This window comes from Cricetulus griseus, chromosome 2, assembly GCF_003668045.3.
Source record: "Cricetulus griseus strain 17A/GY chromosome 2, alternate assembly CriGri-PICRH-1.0, whole genome shotgun sequence".
NCBI lineage: Eukaryota > Metazoa > Chordata > Mammalia > Rodentia > Cricetidae > Cricetulus > Cricetulus griseus.
Genome location: NC_048595.1, coordinates 180,359,101 through 180,381,450, shown reverse-complemented (window position 1 = coordinate 180,381,450; position 22,350 = coordinate 180,359,101). Strand labels below are relative to the sequence as shown.

Here is a 22,350-nt window from a genome sequence, read left to right as displayed (position 1 = left end):
AAAGCTAGACTCCGAGCAATGAATATTAAAATTGATTTTCCTAGGGTGAAAGACAAAAGAAGAAAAGGAAAACAAACAAAAATCACCTTCATACATTTTGTGTATAAATGCGCGTTACGTATTTTCTATAAGTGCCCTTAAGTTTCCTGAACAAAACGATCCATCAGTTCCAAATCAACAGTTGTGGTCGAGAAATCTTGTCTTAAAACAAAACAGAACATTATTTTATAAGGATTACTATCTTATATCCTTAATTTATGCTTCTATTCAAGAGTCCTTCATCCCCAGGATCTGAGGTCAAGGTTCCTGCTCTAATGCTTGTGAACTGCGGTGTCTTGCAGTGCCCATGGGGGTCGCTTTATCGTGAAGGTGATGATTTGTACCACCTTAAAAAGGAAAACCTTCGGCTTCAGCCAAGTCCCGATTTTGATCTTCAGTTCCCATCCCAAGCCTCCTCAGAAAACTAGTGCGAGATAACCCGATCTCGACTGCAGGTCGGAAGAAGGTAACTTGCTGGTCTGGTCCTCCGCGGAGGCCTGTCACTTCTCCCCTGGCTGTACCGGGCCACCCCGGCCGCTGTCCCCGCACGCTGCGCGCCACAGGTGACGGTGACAGCGGCGGCAGGAGCTGCCCGGGGCGGCGCGGGCGGGTCTCCGGCGTCCAGGGCCCGCCCCTCGGCCTGGCTGGGCGCGCGGAGGCGGCGCGCACGCGCGGGGGAACATGGCGGCGGCGGAGCCCTCGGTGGCCGCGCTGGCTGGCGGCGGTGTGGGCGCGGGGGCGCCGTCGGGCGGCGTGCCGGTGCTCTTCTGCTTCTCGGTGTTCGCGCGGCCCGCGTCGGTGCCCCACGGCGCCGGCTACGACGTGCTCATCCAGAAGTTCCTGAGCCTCTATGGCGACCAGCTCGACATGCACCGCAAATTCGTGGTGCAGCTCTTCGCCGAAGAGTGGGGTCAGTACGTGGACCTGCCCAAGGGCTTCGCGGTGAGCGAGCGCTGCAAGCTGCGCCTGGTGCCGCTGCAGATCCAGGTGGGTCCCGCCCCCGCCCGCCGAGCCGTGCTGGGTCCCCGCGGGCCGCTCACGCCCCCACGTGTGTGGTCCCCCGCGCCCCACGGCTCTGTGCGGCAGCCTCCTGCGTAGCCGTGCGGCCGCCTCCGCTCTTATTTTCACGGGGGATGCAGATCGTGGCGGGTGTTAGCTTCGGGGCTTGTTCCGGGAGTTGTGGTAACCAGTTGCAGAAATGCAAACTTTGCCGCCGCTCTCCTCCTCCTTTCATTTTGGTGACAATCGGGGTGTCTCCGTAGGAAGGGAACTGCAGTAGCCTTTTAAATAGCCAGCGTAACGCTAGCCTGGGATTGAATCCTAGGCTGAGGAAGTTGTACCTAAGAATTAGAGTTAGTGAATTTTTATATTGCTAAAACCCGTCCTGTAATACAGGGCGATCTCTTGTCCTAAGATCTGATGATTCTCTGGCGAATGTATGCATTTGAAAGGAAAGGAGGTAGGTGTGACTTAGGCACTACACCATCCATAGTTTTATTGTCTACGTGTAGAATTGCTAAGGCTTTTCTCTGGAAGACGAACTGAAATGTAGCATTTGAGGTCAGAAGGAATTTTCATATCCAAGTGCCATTTTGAGAGGCTTATCCCTAATTTTCGTTTATCGTCTGTAGTCAGAGATAGGCTGGATGGTGCTGCCCCTCACCCCACATCTATGGATCCAAGGGAGTACTTCAACTTGATTAAAGTTCATTTGTTCAGAGGACAGAGTTCATGGGCTAACTGCCAGAGAGCCGGAGTGGGTGGAGTGATCTTCCCTGCTGCCCAGATGGAGAGCTGCATTCTTTAGTGGTTAAGATTCTCCATTTTTTATCCCTTTAAGAGATCTAGATGATGGCTCTCTGCAGGGTTCCAACCGTCCGTTTAGATTACTGCTGCCAAACATCCAATATGTTGGATGCACCTTTGACAAATCCATTATAAGGCCAGAAACAAAATACGGAGTGGGTCTGGAGCTAGATTAAAGATACAGACTTCTTTGTCAACCATTTCCTGTAACTCTTGGGAGAGAGGGGCTCCTACCTGTGACTGCTGTTTAAAAAACAACAACAACAACAAAAACCTAGGCTTTTGATTTTTAAGTTTGCTTTTGCTTTTCTGTGTGCTGCAGTTGGAAATTTTTATATTTTGAAAATTTCAAGACCTGATTCAACTCTTAGATTAAAGGGTCTGAAAATCAATTGTGTGAGTGTGTGTGTGTGTGTGTGTGTGTGTGTGTGTGAGAGAGAGAGAGAGAGAGAGAGAGACAGAGACAGAGACAGAGACAGAGACAGAGAGATAGACATAATGCTGAAAAGGCAATATATACTTCAGGGCTCTGTGGCTTTTGAATTATTTTGTGTATAATTGATTTTTTTGTAATGATGTTTAAAACAATCACTATAACAATAGTAGCACTCTTTTCTATCCACTAACAAATAGTATCTTATTTCTCACTAAATAACCCAAGAATTCTTAAGCTTATCATATGTGTGTGTGCACGTGTACTTTGAAGTACTTACAAATACTTTGATATTCCCACTTTAGTAATTATAATACTTTTCTTCAATCATGTGCCTCTCCTATCATACTTGTAGAAAACATGAAAGAATATTTTACATAGTGTATGACATGATATGCATGTGTACACATGCATTTGTGTGTGGGGATGTATTTTCAGAACAGATACTTCTTTTCATTGATACTATATTTTTTGGAACGTATCTGTATAACCTTACTGACATGAGCATTTTTATGTCTAGAAGGGTTCATTCCACATTGAAGTGGTATCTTTGAGTGCATTGCATGGTAGATGCAAGCCTGGATTCAGTTCTTGTTGGAGCAGTGATGACATTTATTTCTCTGAGGAGCAGAGCACAGAGAGGTAGGAAGGTTAGCAAATTGCCCTGGATTATATGATTATAATGGCCAAGCTAGCAAAGCATGAACAAGACCTTTTTATCGAATGTCTGGATATCTGCCATAGCATGGCTGTTTTCTTTTCGTGTTTGATGAGCATGTTGAGCAGTCTGGAAAGCAAGACAGACCTGGGCTTCTGTTTGTTCATTTCTCTTGATGCTGTTCCTTGCTGTTTTATAATGAACACCTGTCACTTAATCAGACTCAAGGTGACTTCTGGGGAAGTGGGGGATGATGAAGGAAGGTGGTAGCCCCTTTTCCCTTTGACTCCAGGACTCCTAGTTCCCTGTGTAGTCCTTTGTGTGTGTGAGCAGTGACCTTGTGGAATAGTGGGTGGCTGTGACACTTTGCCCCAGTGGTTGACAGCAGATCTCTGGGAACTGATCTTGAAGACCTCTATTGCCAGTACTAGTGTGGTGACTTTTTAGGGACTCCTTTTCAAAAATGTCCTGTCAGAGTGACTAAATGTCTGTTGACAGCTCAGGTAGCTGAAGGCATAGTTCATGTTTCATTCATGCTTTTTGTGTCTGGAGTCTGACAAATTCAGAGACATAGGAGACAATGTAAATGAAGGGATCATGGAGTAGAATGGGGTCTTTGTGTTGATTCACTTGTACTTTTTGAAAAACGGTGTTTTCCAAGTCTTTATGACAGATATGGAATGCTGGAGACTAGTGTAAAGCTGGGACATCATTGTCTCACACTTTGTCCAGGGCAGGAAGAGCCCAAGCAGAAGATAGGAAGAAATGGATGCTGGTAGGAAGATGCAGGCCAGACAGGAGGGAAGGCTTTGGCAGCTTTTGAGAGTAGGAGATGTGAGCTGCCCGAGGGAGGTTATTTTGACCTGTTCCTGGGGTGGTTAACTGGGAGAGAATTTGGGTCCAGATTTTATGCTCTAGTAAGATTGTTACTATGTGGGTGGGGCACAGACATTTCACTAGAAGAGCCAGTCGGGTTTGTGTTCAGAAGGAAAGGCAGAGATAGAAAGAAGAGGGAAAGACCATGGTCTGCTGGTGGCTTGCTGGTGGAAGGTAGAGATTGGGATTGTGGGACCTTTGCTTTAACTTGTTGGGGCATCGCAGGAAAAACACATAGATAACCTCGATGCTCAGACCCAGTAAGGAGACAGCAGGGTATATCTGGGATGCTGTGTGCTTTAGGGGACACTGAGAAGAGATGCGTAGGTCCTGAGTTCATGGTGTTGTCTCCAGCCTATTGGTTTGATAGACAGTAGGGGTTATGGGATATGGTTATCAAGGTATATGGGGCCACTTAAAAACTTGTAGTATTGCTGAGTAATGCCCAAACATTGTATCTTTTTGTTCCTTGTGAGTAAATTAGCTGCTACCGATAAATAAACTGCATTTGAGAGTGGGAACTGTGACCTGCATTTGATTTTTTTTTTCTCTCTTTTTACATTTAGTTAGCCAAGTGGAATCTTAATGTAGATTTAAATGTCAGTGTGCTCTTGGCTCAGCTCAGCTTCCTTTTCATCCCAGTCTGAGGCACAGTCTCAAGAGATGCCTCAGGTCTCTGCTCTCAGAGGGTAGGCATAGCTGGCCTTCCCTGGGGAGTCAGAGAGCTCAGACTTTATTATAAGTTGCTGGTGTAATATTATACCAGGGACATCCATGCCCAGAGTAGGTACATATGCTCTAAAAACAAAAGTGAAATATTCACTTGCCATCTAAATGAAAAGACTAGGGATCTGTTTTGCTAAAAATAAATCATACCATATGAAGATGCGCCTTTTGGTGGTGTCTGGAAATGCACTTTATGAATGAGTTTCTTAATTCTGCACACTAAATTAGTACAGTGATGTTTCTAGAGAGTTCTTAATGGTAAATCATCTTTAGCGTCATTAGAGAGCTTCCCAGCCTGTGCTGACTCAAATGTTTGTTTTGCAGGCTATCACCACAGCTGAAGAAAAATACTGTTTTTAACTGTGTTAAAGACAAGGACATTATATGGGAAGATGTTAATGATTCATATTTATGTAACTGAGCATGGTGAAGCTGAGATTTGGACTCAGATTCTTATGCCCACAGGCCTGGGCTGTGTTGTGTATGTGGGGTGGGGAAGCCTTTGCTTTAAATGAGTTGACACTGGGTCAGGGCCTTCCTGCAGCAGCTATGCAGTTGGATTGGGAACAGGACTTGAATGCTGATCCCTGGATCTCTTTCAGACTTTTTATTCAAGTAGATAATGTTTGTCTTGTGACTATAATAGGGTACAGGTTTTAAAAGAAAAATCAGCTATCTTAAAATCTTTACCATCCCTAAACATGTACAGACTCCTCACTGTGGCACAGGGACTGTCCTAAACACTGCTAATGGAGGGCCTGAAACTCTCCAACTATTCTCATGTTTCTAGAGGATACAGCCCAAGGGTGTGGCCAGGAATGAGGGCTTCCAGGAAGAATCTTTTCATGACTCTCTCTACCTGCTGTTTGTGGAAGGTCATGACTTGTACATACCTTTCACTACAGTCTCTGCTTTCATGGCCAAGGTGTTCTTGCTGTGTGTGTTTGTCCATCTCTCTGTATAAGCATCTCCTTTGTATATGGACACCAGTCATGGGCAGTTACTGACCTACCATACTTCAGTGGGTGACTTTATCTTAAGTCCGTTATCTTCAGTGACTCCAGCCCCATGAAAGTTATTCTCTGAGTTGCTGGAGTTAGGAATTTCAAGTATGACTTTGCAGGGGGTTGGGGACACTGTTCAACAGTGTGACACCATATCTTACTTCCATTCCAGGAACTGGTATGTATCATTAAACTAGGCCAGCTATTGTTTTTGTGTTGCTGAGTGGCCTGTGGCCATTTTGTAAAAATGATCAGAGCACATGGCCAGAGTAGCATCAAACTTTGCTGTGAAAAGTCTATAGGTATTCTACTCAGTATGAAATCTAAGGTTAATGACACACTATCGCAGGTCTAAAGGAAGTAGACAAAGGTTTTTTCACTTAAATTCTGTCTCTCAAAATTTTGTTTGAGGAAGTCACTGATTAAAATAATATTTAGATGTATATATTCATGTGTATGTGTAAACCCTTTGGTTTTTGAATCTGAACTGATCTGAAGTGCTGCATTTTTGCTTCTGAAGTTTTTTGGTCAGATCTGCTTTCATCGTGGCACCATTGGTCATCTTGCAGTGTAAAATGTGTATTTTGGGCAATACTTTTAGGTATCTACAATTTGGTCTTAATTAAATTTTTTGAGTCAGGGTAGGGAATTTCTGATTATAATTGAATCGAATCATAACAGCATCTTGTTGGAATGTATGTACATTTAGGGATGGGGGGAGACAGGATTAGGTGGATAACATGGTTAAAATTTCTTGATTCTTGTTTTTGGTCTTCGTAGATCTGGAGGTTATTTCTATAGTCAAACCTTACCTCCAACTACTATCTCCCAGGGAAGCCATTATTTTTATTTTAAGTAAGATTTGCATTTTAGATTTATGCGTAGATAGTATAGACTTCCTGTTTTCCTCTGTCCCACCAAGTCCTCTGTTGTTAATATCGTACTTTAATGTGGTTCATTTGTCACAACCAATGGACTAGCATAATGTCTTACTATGAACTAATCTGCACAATGGATTTTTTAAAATTGTTTTTATTTAAAGTTTTTTAGTGTGTGTGTGTGTGTGTGTGTGTGTGTGTGTGTGTGTATTAGTCAGGGCTCTCTAGAGTCACAGAAATTATGGAATGCATCTCTCTATTTAACAGGAATATGTTGAAATGATTTACAGACTGCAGTCCAACTAATCCAACAATGGGTAGCTGTGAATGGAAAGTCCAAGAATCTAGTAGCTTCTCAGCCTCACAAGACTGGGTGTCTCAGCTGGTCTTCTCTGTGTGCTGGAATCCTGAAGAAGTAGGCTCCAGTGCCAGTGAAGGAATGGATGTGCTGACAAGGCAAGAGCATGCAGGCAGAGAAGAAGGAAGCCTTTCTTTTTCTATTGTCCTTATATAGGCATCTAGCAGAAGTGTGGCCTAGATTAAAGGTGTGTCTTCCCACTGCAAGATCTGGATCAGAGCCTGTGTCTTCCTGCCTTAAGTTCTGGATCATAGGTGTACCCTCCATTTCTGGATTGTAGTTCACCCCAGATACAGACAAGCGGACAGCCAAGAATAGCCATCACAGTGGGTATGTGCATGTGAGTGCAGGTGCCTGTGGAGGTCAGAAGAGGGCGTCAGATCACCTGGACCTTAAGTTACAGGCAGTAGTGAGCTACCCCAGTGCATGCTGGGAGTAAACCTGGGTCCTTTGGAAGAACAATGCATGCTTTTAACCAGGAGCCATCTCTCTAGCCCCTGCACACTGGTGTTTACTAGCTTCTCCTTCTTGTCTTTTCTCTGGTATTCCAGGGTGACCTGATCCACGGTCCAGGCCAGGATACAGTTAAATCCACTTGCCTTGCCAAGGGTATTGAAAAGCAAGAGTCAGATGTTTTGGTGGGTTGTCCTCAGTCTTCATGTGTATGGTGTTTTTCTTAGGGGTAGACTGAGATTGTGGGACTGTGAGAACCCATGAAGGCCAGTCTCACATCAAGTACATGAACAGTTTTCTGGTGTGACACTGTTGAGTACATGAGTGAAGATCACCTAGCTCATTGGTCTGTCAGATTTCTCCTGTGTCGGCTAGTTACTCTCCTGCCTTCACACTCTCCCTCAGGCGGATTTTTGTCAGGTGCACCACATTCAAGGGTACAGCGAAGTGTCTGTTTTGTGTCACTATTCATTGTAGCATCTTCTTTGTTTACTGAAAAGGGTTCTGTGGGGTGAGGACAGGTTTAGGGCTGGTTTTTCTTCTGACCTCAGAACATATATTCAGATTTCTGGCTAGGTAAGGAATTACTCAAATATAACTGAATATTTTGATAAATAATTTAATATTTTGACTTATTTTATTCATCCCTCTAAAATTGTGTATTATTTGACACATTCCTCTTTTTTGACATATTCTTAGTACTAGAATGACATTTTCCTAATTTAGAACAATGTGTTACTACCTCGACAGATGCCAGTGGAACTGAGTTTGGCTTGCTTCTCTTGTATTTTGGATCTTTTGTTCTATCTCTCCTGTTACTTCCCGCCACTGTTCATTTGTTTGCTTCCAGCACTATTATTTCTAATTGTTTGTAGCTCTCTTAACTTTCTGTGAATTTAAAGTGTAGACTACCAGTCTCCTATGGGATCTATAGTGTTAGACTATGTAGACTGGGACGGGAGAACTGCGACCAGGAACATGTGTGAACTGTATGTGTGAACAGTGACTATGTGTAAACAGTGAGCATGCTAGGGCTTGATTGTTATGTACTTGCCAGAGATTTCCTGCACAGTCTGCTGGCTGGTGGAACGGCAAGTTTGGCTGAATTGTATGACTGTAATTTCAAAGAAGCCTCTTGTAAGTCAATTGTTTTGAGCATATACCTTAATTGAAGCGGCACTGTGATACTTGCTGTTTACATTCATGAAAGAAAAACAGATTTTGAGCATAGTGAACTAAGATTAAATGTTTATTGGTATTTTCAAATGCATATGCCATTTGTAGTAATTGCTTTTAAAAATAATATTCCAAATACACAAAAATTGGTATTCCTGGCTTCTGTGTGTAGTCACAATCACTACTGTGGAAATGGCTAAAATACAGGCATTGGGAAGGCACTCTGGCTAAGCTGATTAAGACACTTGTCACCAAGCCTGATGACCTGAGGTCTAACCCCAGAGGCCATGTAGCAGGAGGAAAGAAGAGTCTCCAGAGTTGTTTCCTGACTTCTCAGTGTAAATCCTGGAGCTTGTGTGTGCTCGAGAACACACACAGACACACACACACAGACACACACACACAGACACACAGACACACACACACAGACACACACACACACACACACACACACACACACACACACACACACACCCCAAATAGATAAACATTAAAAGAAAGGAAAACAGGTAAAAGGTATAATTTGAAAACAGAGTGAGGAGACAGCCAAAGCACTTGAGCACTTATTTTACTAATAATGCTCTATTGGTAAAGTTTGAGTCTCTCCATAGTGTTTGACTGACAGGTGGCTCTCACCATCTGGAGTACTCGGCTGCTGGAATGCCCATGGTGAATGAGGGTGAGTGCACACTGTAGCCTCGGCTGCAGTGGGAGCTGGAAGAACTGGAGTCTCCAGGCAGAACACAGGCAGAAGCCATCACAGAGCTGTTAGCATAGCCACAGCACGGGGCATAAAGCATTTATTTCAGAGGCTCGTTTAATCCACAGAGCAATTGTCTCCTCTTGAGTCTGCTGCGTTCAGAGACGGCAAGGCCGAGTCTAGTGCTGAGCTGCTGCTAAGGCTTCAGCCATGCAATTGGGACACAAGCTTCTCCAGGAAATTATTAATAATTGCTATCTGTGGGTGGTTTTACGGGGTACAAAGCAGGATAATTAGAGGGGGTTTTAGTGGGTGACTAGGAAGAGTAATGACAATCTGTTTCTTTCAGACCTAGCACACTCTTTGCAGAGCTTTCTTTTAATTTGCAAGGTGCAAAGTAAGGCACCTTGGGCCTTTAAGTCCCTGGTGAATTTAAGTTCCTGTATTCAGTGTGAATTTACAACTAGTGGCTCCTCATGGGGCCCAGACTTTTGGAGTGGGTTACCTGCAGCAGTTTTGAAGCTTGGAAATTTGGTTCCCAGTTTTCCTCCTAATTCATTAATTTCCCACTCATAATGTTTAATTCACCCTTCGGTGTATTCCTTTCTCAGCCCAGGGCAGTTTCTAGATGTCACTTACTGCCCTCTAGAAGTCATCCTTGCAAGTGGCATCTTTGTACTTTTATCTTGAGAGCAGTGATTTTGTATATGCTATGAATTAATTTTGTTTTCTGTTTGTCTTTAGTTTTATGTCTCATAGTCTCTGCTACAGATTTTTTTAAATTGTTACTTTATTTCCATGCATTGGTTTAAAATTTAATTTCCGTGCCTGTAATACCACTACGAGATTTGTATTTTACTATTGTAAATATTTTTTTTCTGATTTGAAGATAACATGTTCACAGTAACATTCAGCAAATGTTTTTAAACACACTCAAAAATAAACAGTATAAGAAAAATAATATTCAAATTAAATATATATATATATATATATATATATATATATATATATAGCTACCTGCAAATGTTTTGATATCTTCTTTTTCTTTTATATTCTTATATCATTGAAATGCTATTCAAGTGTGCTGTTGTAACAATTAACATTATATGGTAACTATTTCTCCTTAGATGCAAGAAAATCTTTGAAACGCCCATATTTTTAATTGACTAAAATGTTTTTTCTCTGAATATATTAAAATTCATTTAAACATTTAGATATGGTTATTCTTTGCTTTATTTCCTCCCTCTCTACCAAATGCAGTTTGGAAAATGTCTTTGTGGGTAATACCCTTTTTGGGGGTGGGGGTGGTAATTCAGATCCTTTCTTGTAATGTTAGTTGTGTTAAGTTGTTTACTAGGACAGACAATAGGAACATTTTTCTTCTTGCATTGATGTCCACTGCAGTTAAATGTCATTTGTTATACAAACACCAGATCATTCCTGTCACCCTTTTTCCTCAGCTTACGACCCTGGGAAATCTCACACCTCCAAGCACTGTGTTTTTCTGCTGTGACATGCAGGAAAGGTTCCGGCCGGCCATCAAGTACTTTGGAGACATTATTAGTGTGGGACAGAGACTGGTATGTTTGGGTGTCTGTCTGTCTGGTCCAGTTTGCTGAAGCACAATATGCGTGGATATGGCTACTCAACACAATTTTTACACTTTCATTTGATACCTTTTCTTCCAGTTGCAAGGAGCTCGGATATTAGGAATTCCGGTTATCATAACAGAACAGTACCCCAAAGGTCTTGGCAGTACAGTGCAAGAAATCGACTTAACAGGTGTGAAGCTGGTTCTTCCGAAGACCAAGTTTTCTATGGTGTTACCTGAAGTTGAAGCGGCCTTAGCCGAGATTCCTGGCGTCCGGAGTGTTGTACTGTTTGGAGTAGAAGTATGTACTCTCTTGGGTTCAGGAAATGTGGGTCTATATGTTTAAAGGATGCTAGTGGCTAATTGGCACTGAGGGAAATTGGCCCCCACTTGTTACATGTTCTCCACCCTCATGGCACCAATTTAAGTGCCTTGTGGCTGTTGCCAGCTTGAACGCTCACAACAACCCTGTGAACTGTGTGCCCCTTGTCTCCCAGATCACACATGAGAACCTAAAGTATAGCTGTGTCTGTGCCTTGTCTAAGGTCAGCCAGCCAGTGAGGAAGCAGCATCTGTATCTAGGCCAGTGATCTTCAACTGTCCTGAGACCCACCTGCTTCAGTTTCCTGCATTCTTACATGTGATACTTTGCTTTCCTACAGACACACGTATGTATCCAGCAAACGGCCCTGGAGCTGGTTGGCCGAGGCATTGAGGTTCACATTGTTGCTGATGCCACCTCCTCAAGGAGCATGATGGACAGGATGTTTGCTCTTGAGGTACTTGTTCTATCTATCGTTAAGAGATAAGTTGTTCATCCGTTTTCTGAAAAATTAGGAGTCTTGAATGTTTATCAGTCCCTAATAATTTGCCTTTTAAACTGATGCTTGGTCTCAGCGTATCGGGACCGTTACTTCTCAGAGAAACAGCTCTGCACTCGTTAACTGACCTGTCAGGTACTTTGCCTACTTCACACTTTTCCATGGGATTAGATTTCTAGAGATGGCAAAAATTCCTTGATAGTTTTGTGGTCACTTTACCCTAGTGTTCAGCATGGACTAGACATGTCTTAAGTAAAGTAGCAAGGACTGAATTTTACAGAATGGCAAAGTAGAAACAGTTCATGCAGGTTAACTCAAGCAAGTGTAGCCCCAAACTCTGGCAGAGTGTATCAAAGCCCGAGTCAGCCTTGTGTAAGTGACTGTAAACATAACCTACGTGCTGCTTCCTGGCTGACACTCCATCAGCAAGCAGTTCTTTCTCAGTGTTGCCTAATTATCATCTGAACTAAGCCCCTTCAATTCCAAGACTGTTGAGGCTAGCGTGTAGTCCTGGGGTGGTTTTTACTCCAGAAGATGTGTAAAGCTCTTTCACCTTCTGAGTTATCTTGCAAACCCCTGTATTTGTCATTCTCAATAAAAATAAGTAGTTTAACAATTCAGAAATTAAATCCACATATACATTAAAAATTATTAGTGAATTAAAATTAAGTATGAGAGGGACACACACACACACACATTAATAATAAATAACATAAAAAAGCAATTTAAGAGAAATGCCGGAGGGCTTATTGCTGTTGAGATCATCCAGTACTCTGGGTACAAACTGGCTTGTGCATTGTTCTTTGTTAGGACTGCATCAGCTCTGTAGCCTTCAGTGCCATCAGTGTGCAAAAGGAATGGATGGAAGAGGAAAGGCCAGGAGGAACAGGTCATAGGTAGCAACACTGGTCAGCCTCCCTTCTTGGTCTTCTAAAGAATGGAACTGCTGTTGTGACTACAGATAGAAGTTTGCTGTTTGTTCATTTACAGGAATATTTATTCGTGTATTCTTTGAGAATTCGTGCAGTCTATTTTGAGCATATTCAACCTTCTCCAACACTACCCCCACTTACCAACCTTTCCAGCCTTGCATCTCTTCCCATCCAAGTTCCAAGTTAACTTTTCTTTTTTTTTTTTTTAAAAAAAAAAGTCCTTTCCAGTCAAGTCCAGTTTGAATTGCTCAGCTGGTCTTGGGCTTCAGTCCAGCCCTGCTGTGTGGTTGGATAGCCTGTCAGGCCTCATATCCTTAAAGGAAACCAACTCACCTTTTTCCTGGTAACTGTCAAATGCCAGTGGCTCCTCAGCTACTTGTGGAATTGTGTGTCTACCTTCCCCTCTCTATGCTGGGGTTTTGTCTGTCTGGGGCTTCCACAGGTCTTGTATGTGGTACTGAAATCTCTCTGAGTTCACATGTGCACTTGCCCTGTTGTGTCTAGACAATACTGCTTCCCTGATGCTATCTATCGCCCACTCCCCTTTTACAGTCTTCATGTCCCTAACCCTCAAAGGCCCCATACGTAGGGTTGAGGAGTGTGACATCATTGCCCCATATGTAGAAGTTTATTTTGTTAAACCACGCCATGCACATTGAAAATGTTGGATTTTCTGGCTTTTAATAAATGGTTTCTTCTCATCACAGCCAAGATCTGTGAGCTATTTGTCAGCCATGAGTTCCTTACAATCCACTTTTCAAACTTCCTCATTAAGCTGAAGTTTTACAGCTCCAGTTAGGTCAGCCTCCTCCTTAGCAAGCAGCTATTTTCATGCACCTTCACTGCAAACTATGTTGTCATGTTCATGCTCAGACTTTGAAGTATTTCAATGGAACCAAAGCCATGCAAACAAAACGGAGCCTTGTTTGTTGTGAAGATATTTCCAGGTCTTTCCTTTTACATTCATAGGAATTTTATTGGTTTATTTATTCTTCTCTCATACATTGCATCCCGACCAGAGTTTCCCCTCCCTCCATTCCTCCTATTCCTCTGTCCCTCCCCGAGACCTGCTGCCCTTCCCATTTCCTTTCAGAAAAGAGCAGTTCTCCCAGGGATAACAACTGAAGTGCTCATATTGGGGCTGGATGAGGAAACCCAGTAGAAAGAAAAGGATCCCAACAGAAGGAGAAAGAATGAGAGACATCCCCTACTCCTACTGTTAGTTTAGCCCCAAGCTAAACAACCACAGCATGTATGCAGAGGGCCTAGTGCAGTCCCAGGCGGACTCTGTGGTTGCCATTTCAGTCACTGTGAGCGCCTATGAGCCTCACTTAATTGACTCTGTGAGCCTGGAGACATTCTAAAAAGGGACAGAAAAAGCCTGATCGTTTGAATGAACACAGAAGAGCCTGCCTGGATTAAAGCATCAAGGTGGAAAGTGGGAAAGTGACCACAGCAGGTCAGGTGATGATGTTCGGTGCCTGCAGAGGTGAGGTGAGGTGATGAGGGGCAGTGCTGTCAGGTGATGAGAGGTGAGGTGATGATGGGCGGAGCCTGCCAGTTTGTAGGCTGCTCTTCTTCCTTGCATCTTTCTATAGGAATCATGCAGTTTGCCTCTACAGTTTTGGGGGAGAAGCTTTTTCTTTCTGTGAACTGAAAGTTAGCAGCAACATGGCCAGCCCCTTTTCTTCTTTCTTCCCTCAGAGCAGAATTCCTTCAGATAATCCTTATCCATACTGCCTGTTAACTTTATTTCATTTGCAAGATGTATAGTTAGGAAGCATGAGGCCTGTGGCGTACACTCTATTCACTGGATGTTTCTTTCTATGTACTCTTTGACATCTATTGGTCTGTGTCACCCTGAAGTAAATAATTATTCATAATTGCATAATAGATTGCTGTACCACCATACACCTGCCTGATTTTGTCTACCTCAGAAAGAAGGATTCCAAAATGGATGGAGTAAACCCTCTCTTGAACTTGATGCCCTTGTAGTTTTGGGTGCTGCTGGGATATGAAGTGGGTTGGCTGCTCCATTCCTCACTTACAGTTTTAACTGTCTACATCAAGGAACCTTCCTTTATCACTGGCCCAGTTGGGCTGACTGTACAAGTATAAGGAGGTGTCTTCCAAATTCTCATGCCCCATTTTAACTCTGGAGAGAAAGTGGGCTGAGATGAAGTGTGATCAAGAGTGTGCTGAACACCGCAAGCTGTTGCTCTTGTCTGCTCAGCTTCCTCCCAGACTCCAGGGACATGTTCTAAAAGCTTGGCATTTTCTGTACCACACCTTCCTTCTCACGTAGGTTTTTGCTTAGTTATTTTTAAACCTTCAGTCTTGAGGTAAGTAGCACTGCACACCCCAATGTGACCCAGCTTCCAGCACCACCAAAGATTATTAGGGTAGACAGACAAGACTATGGTCCATGCAGCACTAGAAAAAGCCCTGCCCTCTTCTGAGGCTCCCACGGCAGCTGCTTCTATCCATTTGCCCTTTACCCTGGAGTTAGTGACTACTGATTTATTACTACAAAGTGTGGACCTCAGCTGTGGGATTCTGTCCCCCACCCCAACTTCCTGCCCTCACTCCCTCCACCCCATCCTCTGCTCCTTGATTTCCTGTTGTTCTTCTGGACCAGCCTGCTAAAGTCATCCTGTCAAGAACAGTCCTATTGCACAGCAGTGGGTCTTGGGGAGGGACAGAGGGACTGGGAGGCATGGAGGGAGTGGGGGAAACTCTGGTTAGGGTGTAATGTATAATTTTATAACCTTGTTTAATCATTCTAAAAAGTTTATAATAGCAGAAGTGGTGGTTCCATTAAACCTCACTTGAGGCTCTTCACTTCTGCCAATCATTCCTAGACCAGAGTGAGATGGATGTCCTTAGGTGCTGTTTTCTGGGGTCAGAAAAGAAGAATTTAAGAACCCTTCTTTTCTTAATGCAATTAAAGTTCTATTTTGTGTAGTTGCATAGCAAACTAGTAATAAAATATTCTGCATAGCTATAATTATATGCATAGTAAAGGTTGTTTTTTTTTTAAATAATTAGGTACCAGTGGCAGTTATGCCAGGTAAAAATATTAAGATGCTCTATGATTTCCTATTTTGATTACACCACACAGGGTAAATGGGGATGTGGTCCCTCTTTTGTTCTTGGTGTTAGAAATAAAAACACAAGAGTTTATCAAAGCTTGAAACCAAAAGGAATCGACATTTAAGAGTGAAATGAGAGGTGAAATGTTCCAGCCCTGAAAGTGTGTACATGTGGAATGCTAGTATCCTTCCTTGTTTTCTGTTGCTATGATAAACACCATGACCAAAGCAACTTGGGAAGGAAAGGGTTTGTTTCATCTTAACTCCCACATCACTGGCAGAACTCAAGGCAGGAACCCAGAGGCAGAAACTGGAGCAGAGGCCACAGAGGAATATTGCTTCCTGGTTTACTCAGCTTGCTTTTTACATAACCTAGGGCCACTTGATCAGGGTGGCACCTCCCACAGTAGAGTGGCCCTCCAACATCAACCACTAACCAAGAAAATGTCTTGTAGACTTGCCTAGAGACCGTCTGATGGAGGCACTTTCTTAATTAAGTTTTCCTCTTCCCAGAAGACCCCAGCTTGAGTGTCAAGTTGATAGAAATTAACTGGCATAGATTTGGATTCAACTTTCACTGCTGCCCTCTCTCTTTGCTCATGTTTTACACGATTAGCCTGGTAATCTAGTACCTACAGATCTTGGCACTGGCTTCCTGTCTCCCTTTATTTATTTCTACCTCATTATTAATACGGAGAAATACCCATGATACATCTGGTTTTGAAACCTTTCTCTCTCACTGGCCTTATTGCTATGGCCAAGAGCCATTGTTATAGAGGAGGACCCTAATTATTGTCCTGGCCATTTTTGCTGTTTTTAAATTATGTCCATTTTCTAGCTCACTTCCTGTCTTTGTTTCTATCTTCTAGCGTCTTGCTCGAACTGGGATCATTGTGACCACTAGTGAAGCCGTTCTGCTGCAGCTGGTGGCTGACAAAGACCATCCGAAATTCAAGGAAATTCAGAACCTAATTAAGGCGAGTGCCCCGGAGTCTGGTCTGCTCTCCAAAGTATAGGATCCTTGAAGGATCGGGATCCTCGACGGGACTGCAAGCCAGACAAGCTCTTGTCTCTAATAAAACTAAAATGTTAAGTAAACAGCAGTTCCTCCTTTGCAGCTCTTAGTAACACTTAACTGGCTAGACCATTGGGTACAAGCATTTAGTTATGATGTCAAGGCTTCAGGTGCTGCTTATCTTCTTTGTTTCTTAATGGGCTCTTATTTATTAAGACAAATTACAATGGAGGTGCCTGTTTTGTCTACACCATATACTCCAACCATACCTTTCCAAAGTGCTCCCTCTGGTGAAGTTTTCTTAAATTGTGCACTTTACAGAAAACAAACAAAAACATCTACCATAATGATTTGACTTTTCTATTGTTGTGAAACATCTGTTGTAATATTAGTGTAGACCCAGTGTTTTCACTTCACAGGCTGACTGGTGAATGATTCCTGGGTGAGAACTTACAAATAGGACTCTGGATTGTCACCTGCTTCTCTCACAGTGTAGAGTTGCTGACTGAGTGAGGTGCATTGGTTTAACCAGAGCAGATTATCTTTGTGTATCGGTCTTAATGGTACTGCTTTTCTTACCATCTTTGTGGATTTTCCTCCTCTGGATAATGGTCTGTATCAACTTCTTCCACTGGATGTTTTACATCCTCATTGGCTATTTTAATTTTGTGAACAGACAGGAGTGGTTTTCAGTGCTGGGTAACTGAAACGGAGGGAGTTACCCTCACATAATGCCTTTACAGTCTTTTTGAGTGCATCTTTTGGTATACATGGGAGTTAGTGGGGAAGTAAACACGATATAAAATGTAGTTTTACATATTCTCATATTCCCCTTTGTATTTTCTTTCCCTGCCATTCATACATTGTTGCTGCTAATGTCATCAACAATGACTCGGTGGGGATAGGTAATACTATGGTCATTGTTAACCCATCAATAAGTTTATTTTCATTTAATACTTACAGTGTTTAAAATAATTTTTAGTGTGTGTTGTGATATGTGAAACATTACTCTCTTTGTATTAAATTAAAGAAAGTGTATAACTTGGGTGAAATTTTGTTTCCCACAAGTACTAGTCAAAAGAATTCTAGTGACTTTTCAGAGGTAACTGATTTCATATTCGTAATCCTACAACTCATGGGAATTTTCACAGGAGGAGAATCCTTTGCAGGCCCAGATTGATGGAGTTGTTACAGGGGTTTCCTGTTGCAGGTGTAGAAATGTATTTTGTTCTTTGAGCTTTGGTAAAACACCACAGCCTGACTTCTTCATGGCATGCTCAGACATTTGTTTTAGAGCAATGGCTCTCAACCTGTGGCTCCCAACTCCTTTGGCGGTCAGGTAACCCTTTCACGCGGTTCAGTTATCAGATATCCTGCATAGCAGATAATTACCTCATGATTCATAGCAGCAGCAAAATTACAGTTATGAAGTCACAATGAAAGTCACTTGATGGTTGGGGTTCACCACAACATGAGGAACTGTATTAAAGGGTCAAAGCATTAGGAAGGTTGAGAACTACTGTTCTAGAAAATGAGTGCAAAGAAACATCATATAGTTATCTACATTTTAAAATAATTTCTAATAAATGTAATCTAGTGGTTTTCATACTTTTATTATCTGGAGAGCTTGTGAAAATACTGATTCTAGCTTTTTTTTCTTCATTTAAATAAAAAAAGGCATTTCAAAAAATCAATTTAGAACGGTTTCTTCCCCTTTATCCATGCCTCTCCCATCTCAGTGAAGCACTGTGCCAGTGAAGCATCCTCACAGCTGAAGCCAGCTATGTGACCTTGGATTAGAGTCCTGTGGCTGCCCTAACAACATGCCACAGACACCATGTCTTACAACCACAGACTGTTTTCTTCTCAATTCTGGTGAGGCCTGGGGCTCCCTGTGCTGAAATCAAAGCTTGTATTAGGAAGCTGTGATCTTTCCTGGAGCCTGTGTGGGGGATGATCTCACAGCTCCATGCTTCTAGAATCCACTCATGTTTTTTTTGGTTTGGGCTTTGATTTGTTTTATTTCATTTTATTTGTTTTATCCCATTACTGCCATCTTCCCAGGCAATAGTGTGGATCTGGTCCTTGGGTCCCTGTCAGACTTTCTTCCTTCTTCTTCCTGGCCTAAGATCTCATGTGGTTCAAGGTCCCCATTTTGCAAGCTTATTCCACCTGCAGCCTTAACACCCTTTGGCCATATAGCATGGTTCTAGGCTCCAGGGATAAAGACTCGGGTATCTTCCAAGGCCATTCTCTTCTTAAAGGTATCAGCTAGTAAATGTGAATTGAATTAATTAATTGTATCAGGTCCAGGAATATAAATATGTGGGGGCTCAGAACCATTGTGAGCTCTGCCTTCTCTCTTCTGTTTTGTGAATCATGCCAGAAGGTGGCAAAGCTTTTACTTTATGATTATAGGAAAACTGAACTGATTGTAATGCATTAAGCTTTGGAACAGAAGTGTCCATGATTCTGTAGGATGATGAAATCCTTTTCATTGACATAAATAAAGAAATAAGACTGTAAACAAGAAGGGTCCAGTGTATTGCATCTCAAGGGGCCTGGGAGCAGCAAGATGTTCCTTGTGGAAATACTCAGCATCTGTGCAAACTTAATCTACAATTAAGCTGGTTACTTATTCCAGCCAGGAAACTGAATACTCTCTGATGACCATTGAAAAAGCAGCATATTTCACTACTTCATGTGGATTATTTTCCCTCTTTCAAAATTGATTATTTGGGCAAGTAGACTTTATGGCTGGGGAGAATGATAAAGACACCACTCAAAGGTTCATTTTGTTTTTTAGAGACACAGTGATTGGGCCACAGAGATGGCTTTTTAAGACCTATAAAGTATGAGGAGAACCAGTTACTTGTCTCTGTGTCCTGTGTGTTTCACTTCATCGCTGATACTAAGAGTTATTACTCCGAAATGCTAGGGGTTATCAGAGTGGAGGAGCAATTGACAGGCATATAAAAGGCCCACACTCATCTATGTAAACTTCTGTTTTGGTCATAGAAGCTCCTGGGATATGTTTGCCCTCTGATACCTTTTGGGGGGTGCTCTCCCTCTGTTGCTGTTTCTGTGCTATGTATCCAACAGTCTCTGCTTGATAGCTTTCTCTAAAGCATATTTCCCTAACGAATTGGAGGGAAAGAATAGCAAACAGTCTGAAAATAGTGATTATTTTCATCATCAAATAATTCTGAATAGATTTCCCCATAAGTAAAACTATGATTGGTTTAGCCCTCACTGAACACTTTTGTTGCTGTTAAACACTTGATTTGGAAAAGAAAAAAGTTATCACAATATATAGCAGTTACATAGATAGAATTAAGATGAAGTTTTACATTCTTGGAACTGACTCCTAATAATCTTACCTTTGCATTGTCTGTTACATTAATTAGTTTTATTTACTTATATGGCTGGATAAGAAACCATTGTATCAAGAACATTTAGTTATAGGACACTCACTCCCCACCCCCACCAGAAGCCATCAACTGTGGAGAGCTACCCTTCAGCATCTCTATCACAATTTTTAAGAGTTCTCTTCATTGGTTTCCTGTCTGAACCGTTTCTTTTTTAGGTGGGAGCTGTTAACCTCAAATAGACAGATCTCTGAGCTTTAAGGTCAGCCTCGTCTACATAGTGAGTTCCAGGATGAGGGGGAAATGTGGGTGGTTGTTCTGATGGGCTAGCAGCCTTCTAGGTAACAGTCTATAAGAAAGTTGGGCCTCCATTGAACCCCACAGAATCTTTATTTCCCTGGAGGAACTCGGGAGGAATTTCATCTTTGCAGATTAGAAACAAGGTAGGTCAGCTTGGTGCCTTGATTTCGCTTTCTGAGACCTGAACAGATAATCTAACCCTTTCTCAGTCAGATTTGGTTTGGGAACTTGGGAAGGTTGGATGACCCCTTGTCAATCTTTATATGCTAGCCACTTTCTGAGACCTTGTACAATTAGGAAGGCTTGGTGGCATAAAACTGGCAACAGGAAGGGGCTAGAGGGTAGGGAAGACTAAAGGAGGGGGCTCTTTTTATGTGGTTACAGAGAAGCCCTTAACACTGTTAGGAAAGAGATCCCCAGGTGTAGCCTGTTGGGAAAAAGGAGTGTCTATACCCCTATAAATAAACCCTCACCCATGCATGCTCTGTAAGGATACTTAATAAACTCATTCATTCCCCAAAGTGAACTTTGGGTAGAATTGTGCCTCAGTTTGTCATTGGGACTTTAGGCCGAGGAGCAGACATTGCTTAGTCTCCTCTGGGAATGAATTTTAGCAACAGTGGCTATGTGCACATATGTATGCTGGTATGCTGGTGCCAGGGGAGTCCAGAAGAGGGTGTGGGATCCCTTGGAGTTGGAGTTTCAGGTGGGTCTAAGCTGCCCCATAAGGGAACCAAGCCCAGAGCGTCTGTAAGAGCTTTTAACCACCGTGCCATCTCTCCAGGCTACAAAAGGAGAGTTTTGTGTTTTTAGCTTTTCTTCAAGAATCTTGTATCTCATAACAGATATCTGTGCTCTTTTCCAGCAATACATTGATTTGGATTTTCCCCTTAGTGTCATTCTGTTTTTATACCAGTTAGCTTTATTAAGTTCAATTAACTCATGCTTTCTTGGTTTGTTCTGTGACAGCAATGTCTTTATTATTCTAAGACCATCTGCCCTGTTAATCGCGTGATTATTATCATAAAGAAAAGCCTAGCAGATTGTGTATGGTATCGGTGTTATCTTGATGTTTTTATCATCATCATAATAGTGAAGAAAATGAGGGAGGAAACAAAAAGCATGTTGTCAGCAGAAGAAAATGAGCCCATCTCTTCTCAATTAAATACCAGTTTGTTTCCAGGAGTCCCACACAACATTCTGTTAATGATACAGCAATTTCCCTGTTAGGCTGGCTTTCTGAATTTTTTATCGCATAAAACAGTCAACTTGGAGCACACCTGTCATAGATGAAGCTTTGTATCTTGATGTAATTGTTAGTTGCATTGTATATTTTCCTGGCTTCAGATGTGTTCATTGTTCTTGCAGCTGTTTCCTTGCTCAACTGTTCCTCCCACCCCAGACAGTAAGTGCAAGAAATGAGGTGGTGTGTCTCAGAACCTATAGTTAATACACAGGCATCCATTGCTACTACATATTGAATATGTGCAGCTTTGAATGGAGTCTCTGTAAAATGCAAATTTTGTTTTTGAAATAGCCCATTTGGCAGCCCCAACTAAAAATATAGTTTACTTATAAATTAAAATATTGGAAATCTGGGGGCTTTTTCCCTAAAAAATGAAGACCCTAGTACATAAGATAGATGAATGAAGAATGCAAGCGTGCTTGCTATTGTATAAGTTTTAATATCTGCATGTCTTTATGCTTTTTTGTCTTGTGATGTCAGCTATTTATTCTTCCAGCTAGACAGGAGTATCTTAAATTGAAGATTGAATAACAAACAGGAGTGTTTCAAAGGTGAGTGACACCCTTTGTCTCCAAAATCAAAAATAGAATCACTGAAGGACAAGAGAAAGGGATTTCCCCTCACATGCCTGAGGAGATGCCAATGGTCCTTTAAAGGAGTTTTTAGGTGAAGGCATTATAATTGCCGATAATTTTTAATAGCTTTTTAACAGTTGAACATTTCTTTTTCTATTGAAAATAGATTTTTTCATACAATATATTCTGATTATTATTTCCCCTCCCCCAACCCCTTCCAGATCTATCTTGACTCAACCCTCTACCCACTCAAATCCACACCTTTTATTTTCTCTGATTAGAATATAAACAGGTATCTAAAAA

General features: G+C 42.2%; 1 protein-coding gene across 1 annotated transcript; it reads left to right on the top strand.

Annotated features, from left to right (window-relative positions):
• Window positions 1-705: 705 nt before the first annotated feature.
• On the top strand, window positions 706-18,252 carry Isoc1 (isochorismatase domain containing 1). Its single transcript, XM_027400941.2, has 5 exons — window positions 706-1,026; window positions 10,568-10,687; window positions 10,796-10,999; window positions 11,361-11,477; window positions 16,413-18,252. Exons 1-5 carry the CDS (start codon window positions 721-723, stop codon window positions 16,557-16,559), a joined length of 894 nt encoding a protein of 297 aa, XP_027256742.1. The 5' UTR covers window positions 706-720; the 3' UTR covers window positions 16,560-18,252.
• The last annotated feature ends 4,098 nt before the right edge of the window (window positions 18,253-22,350 follow it).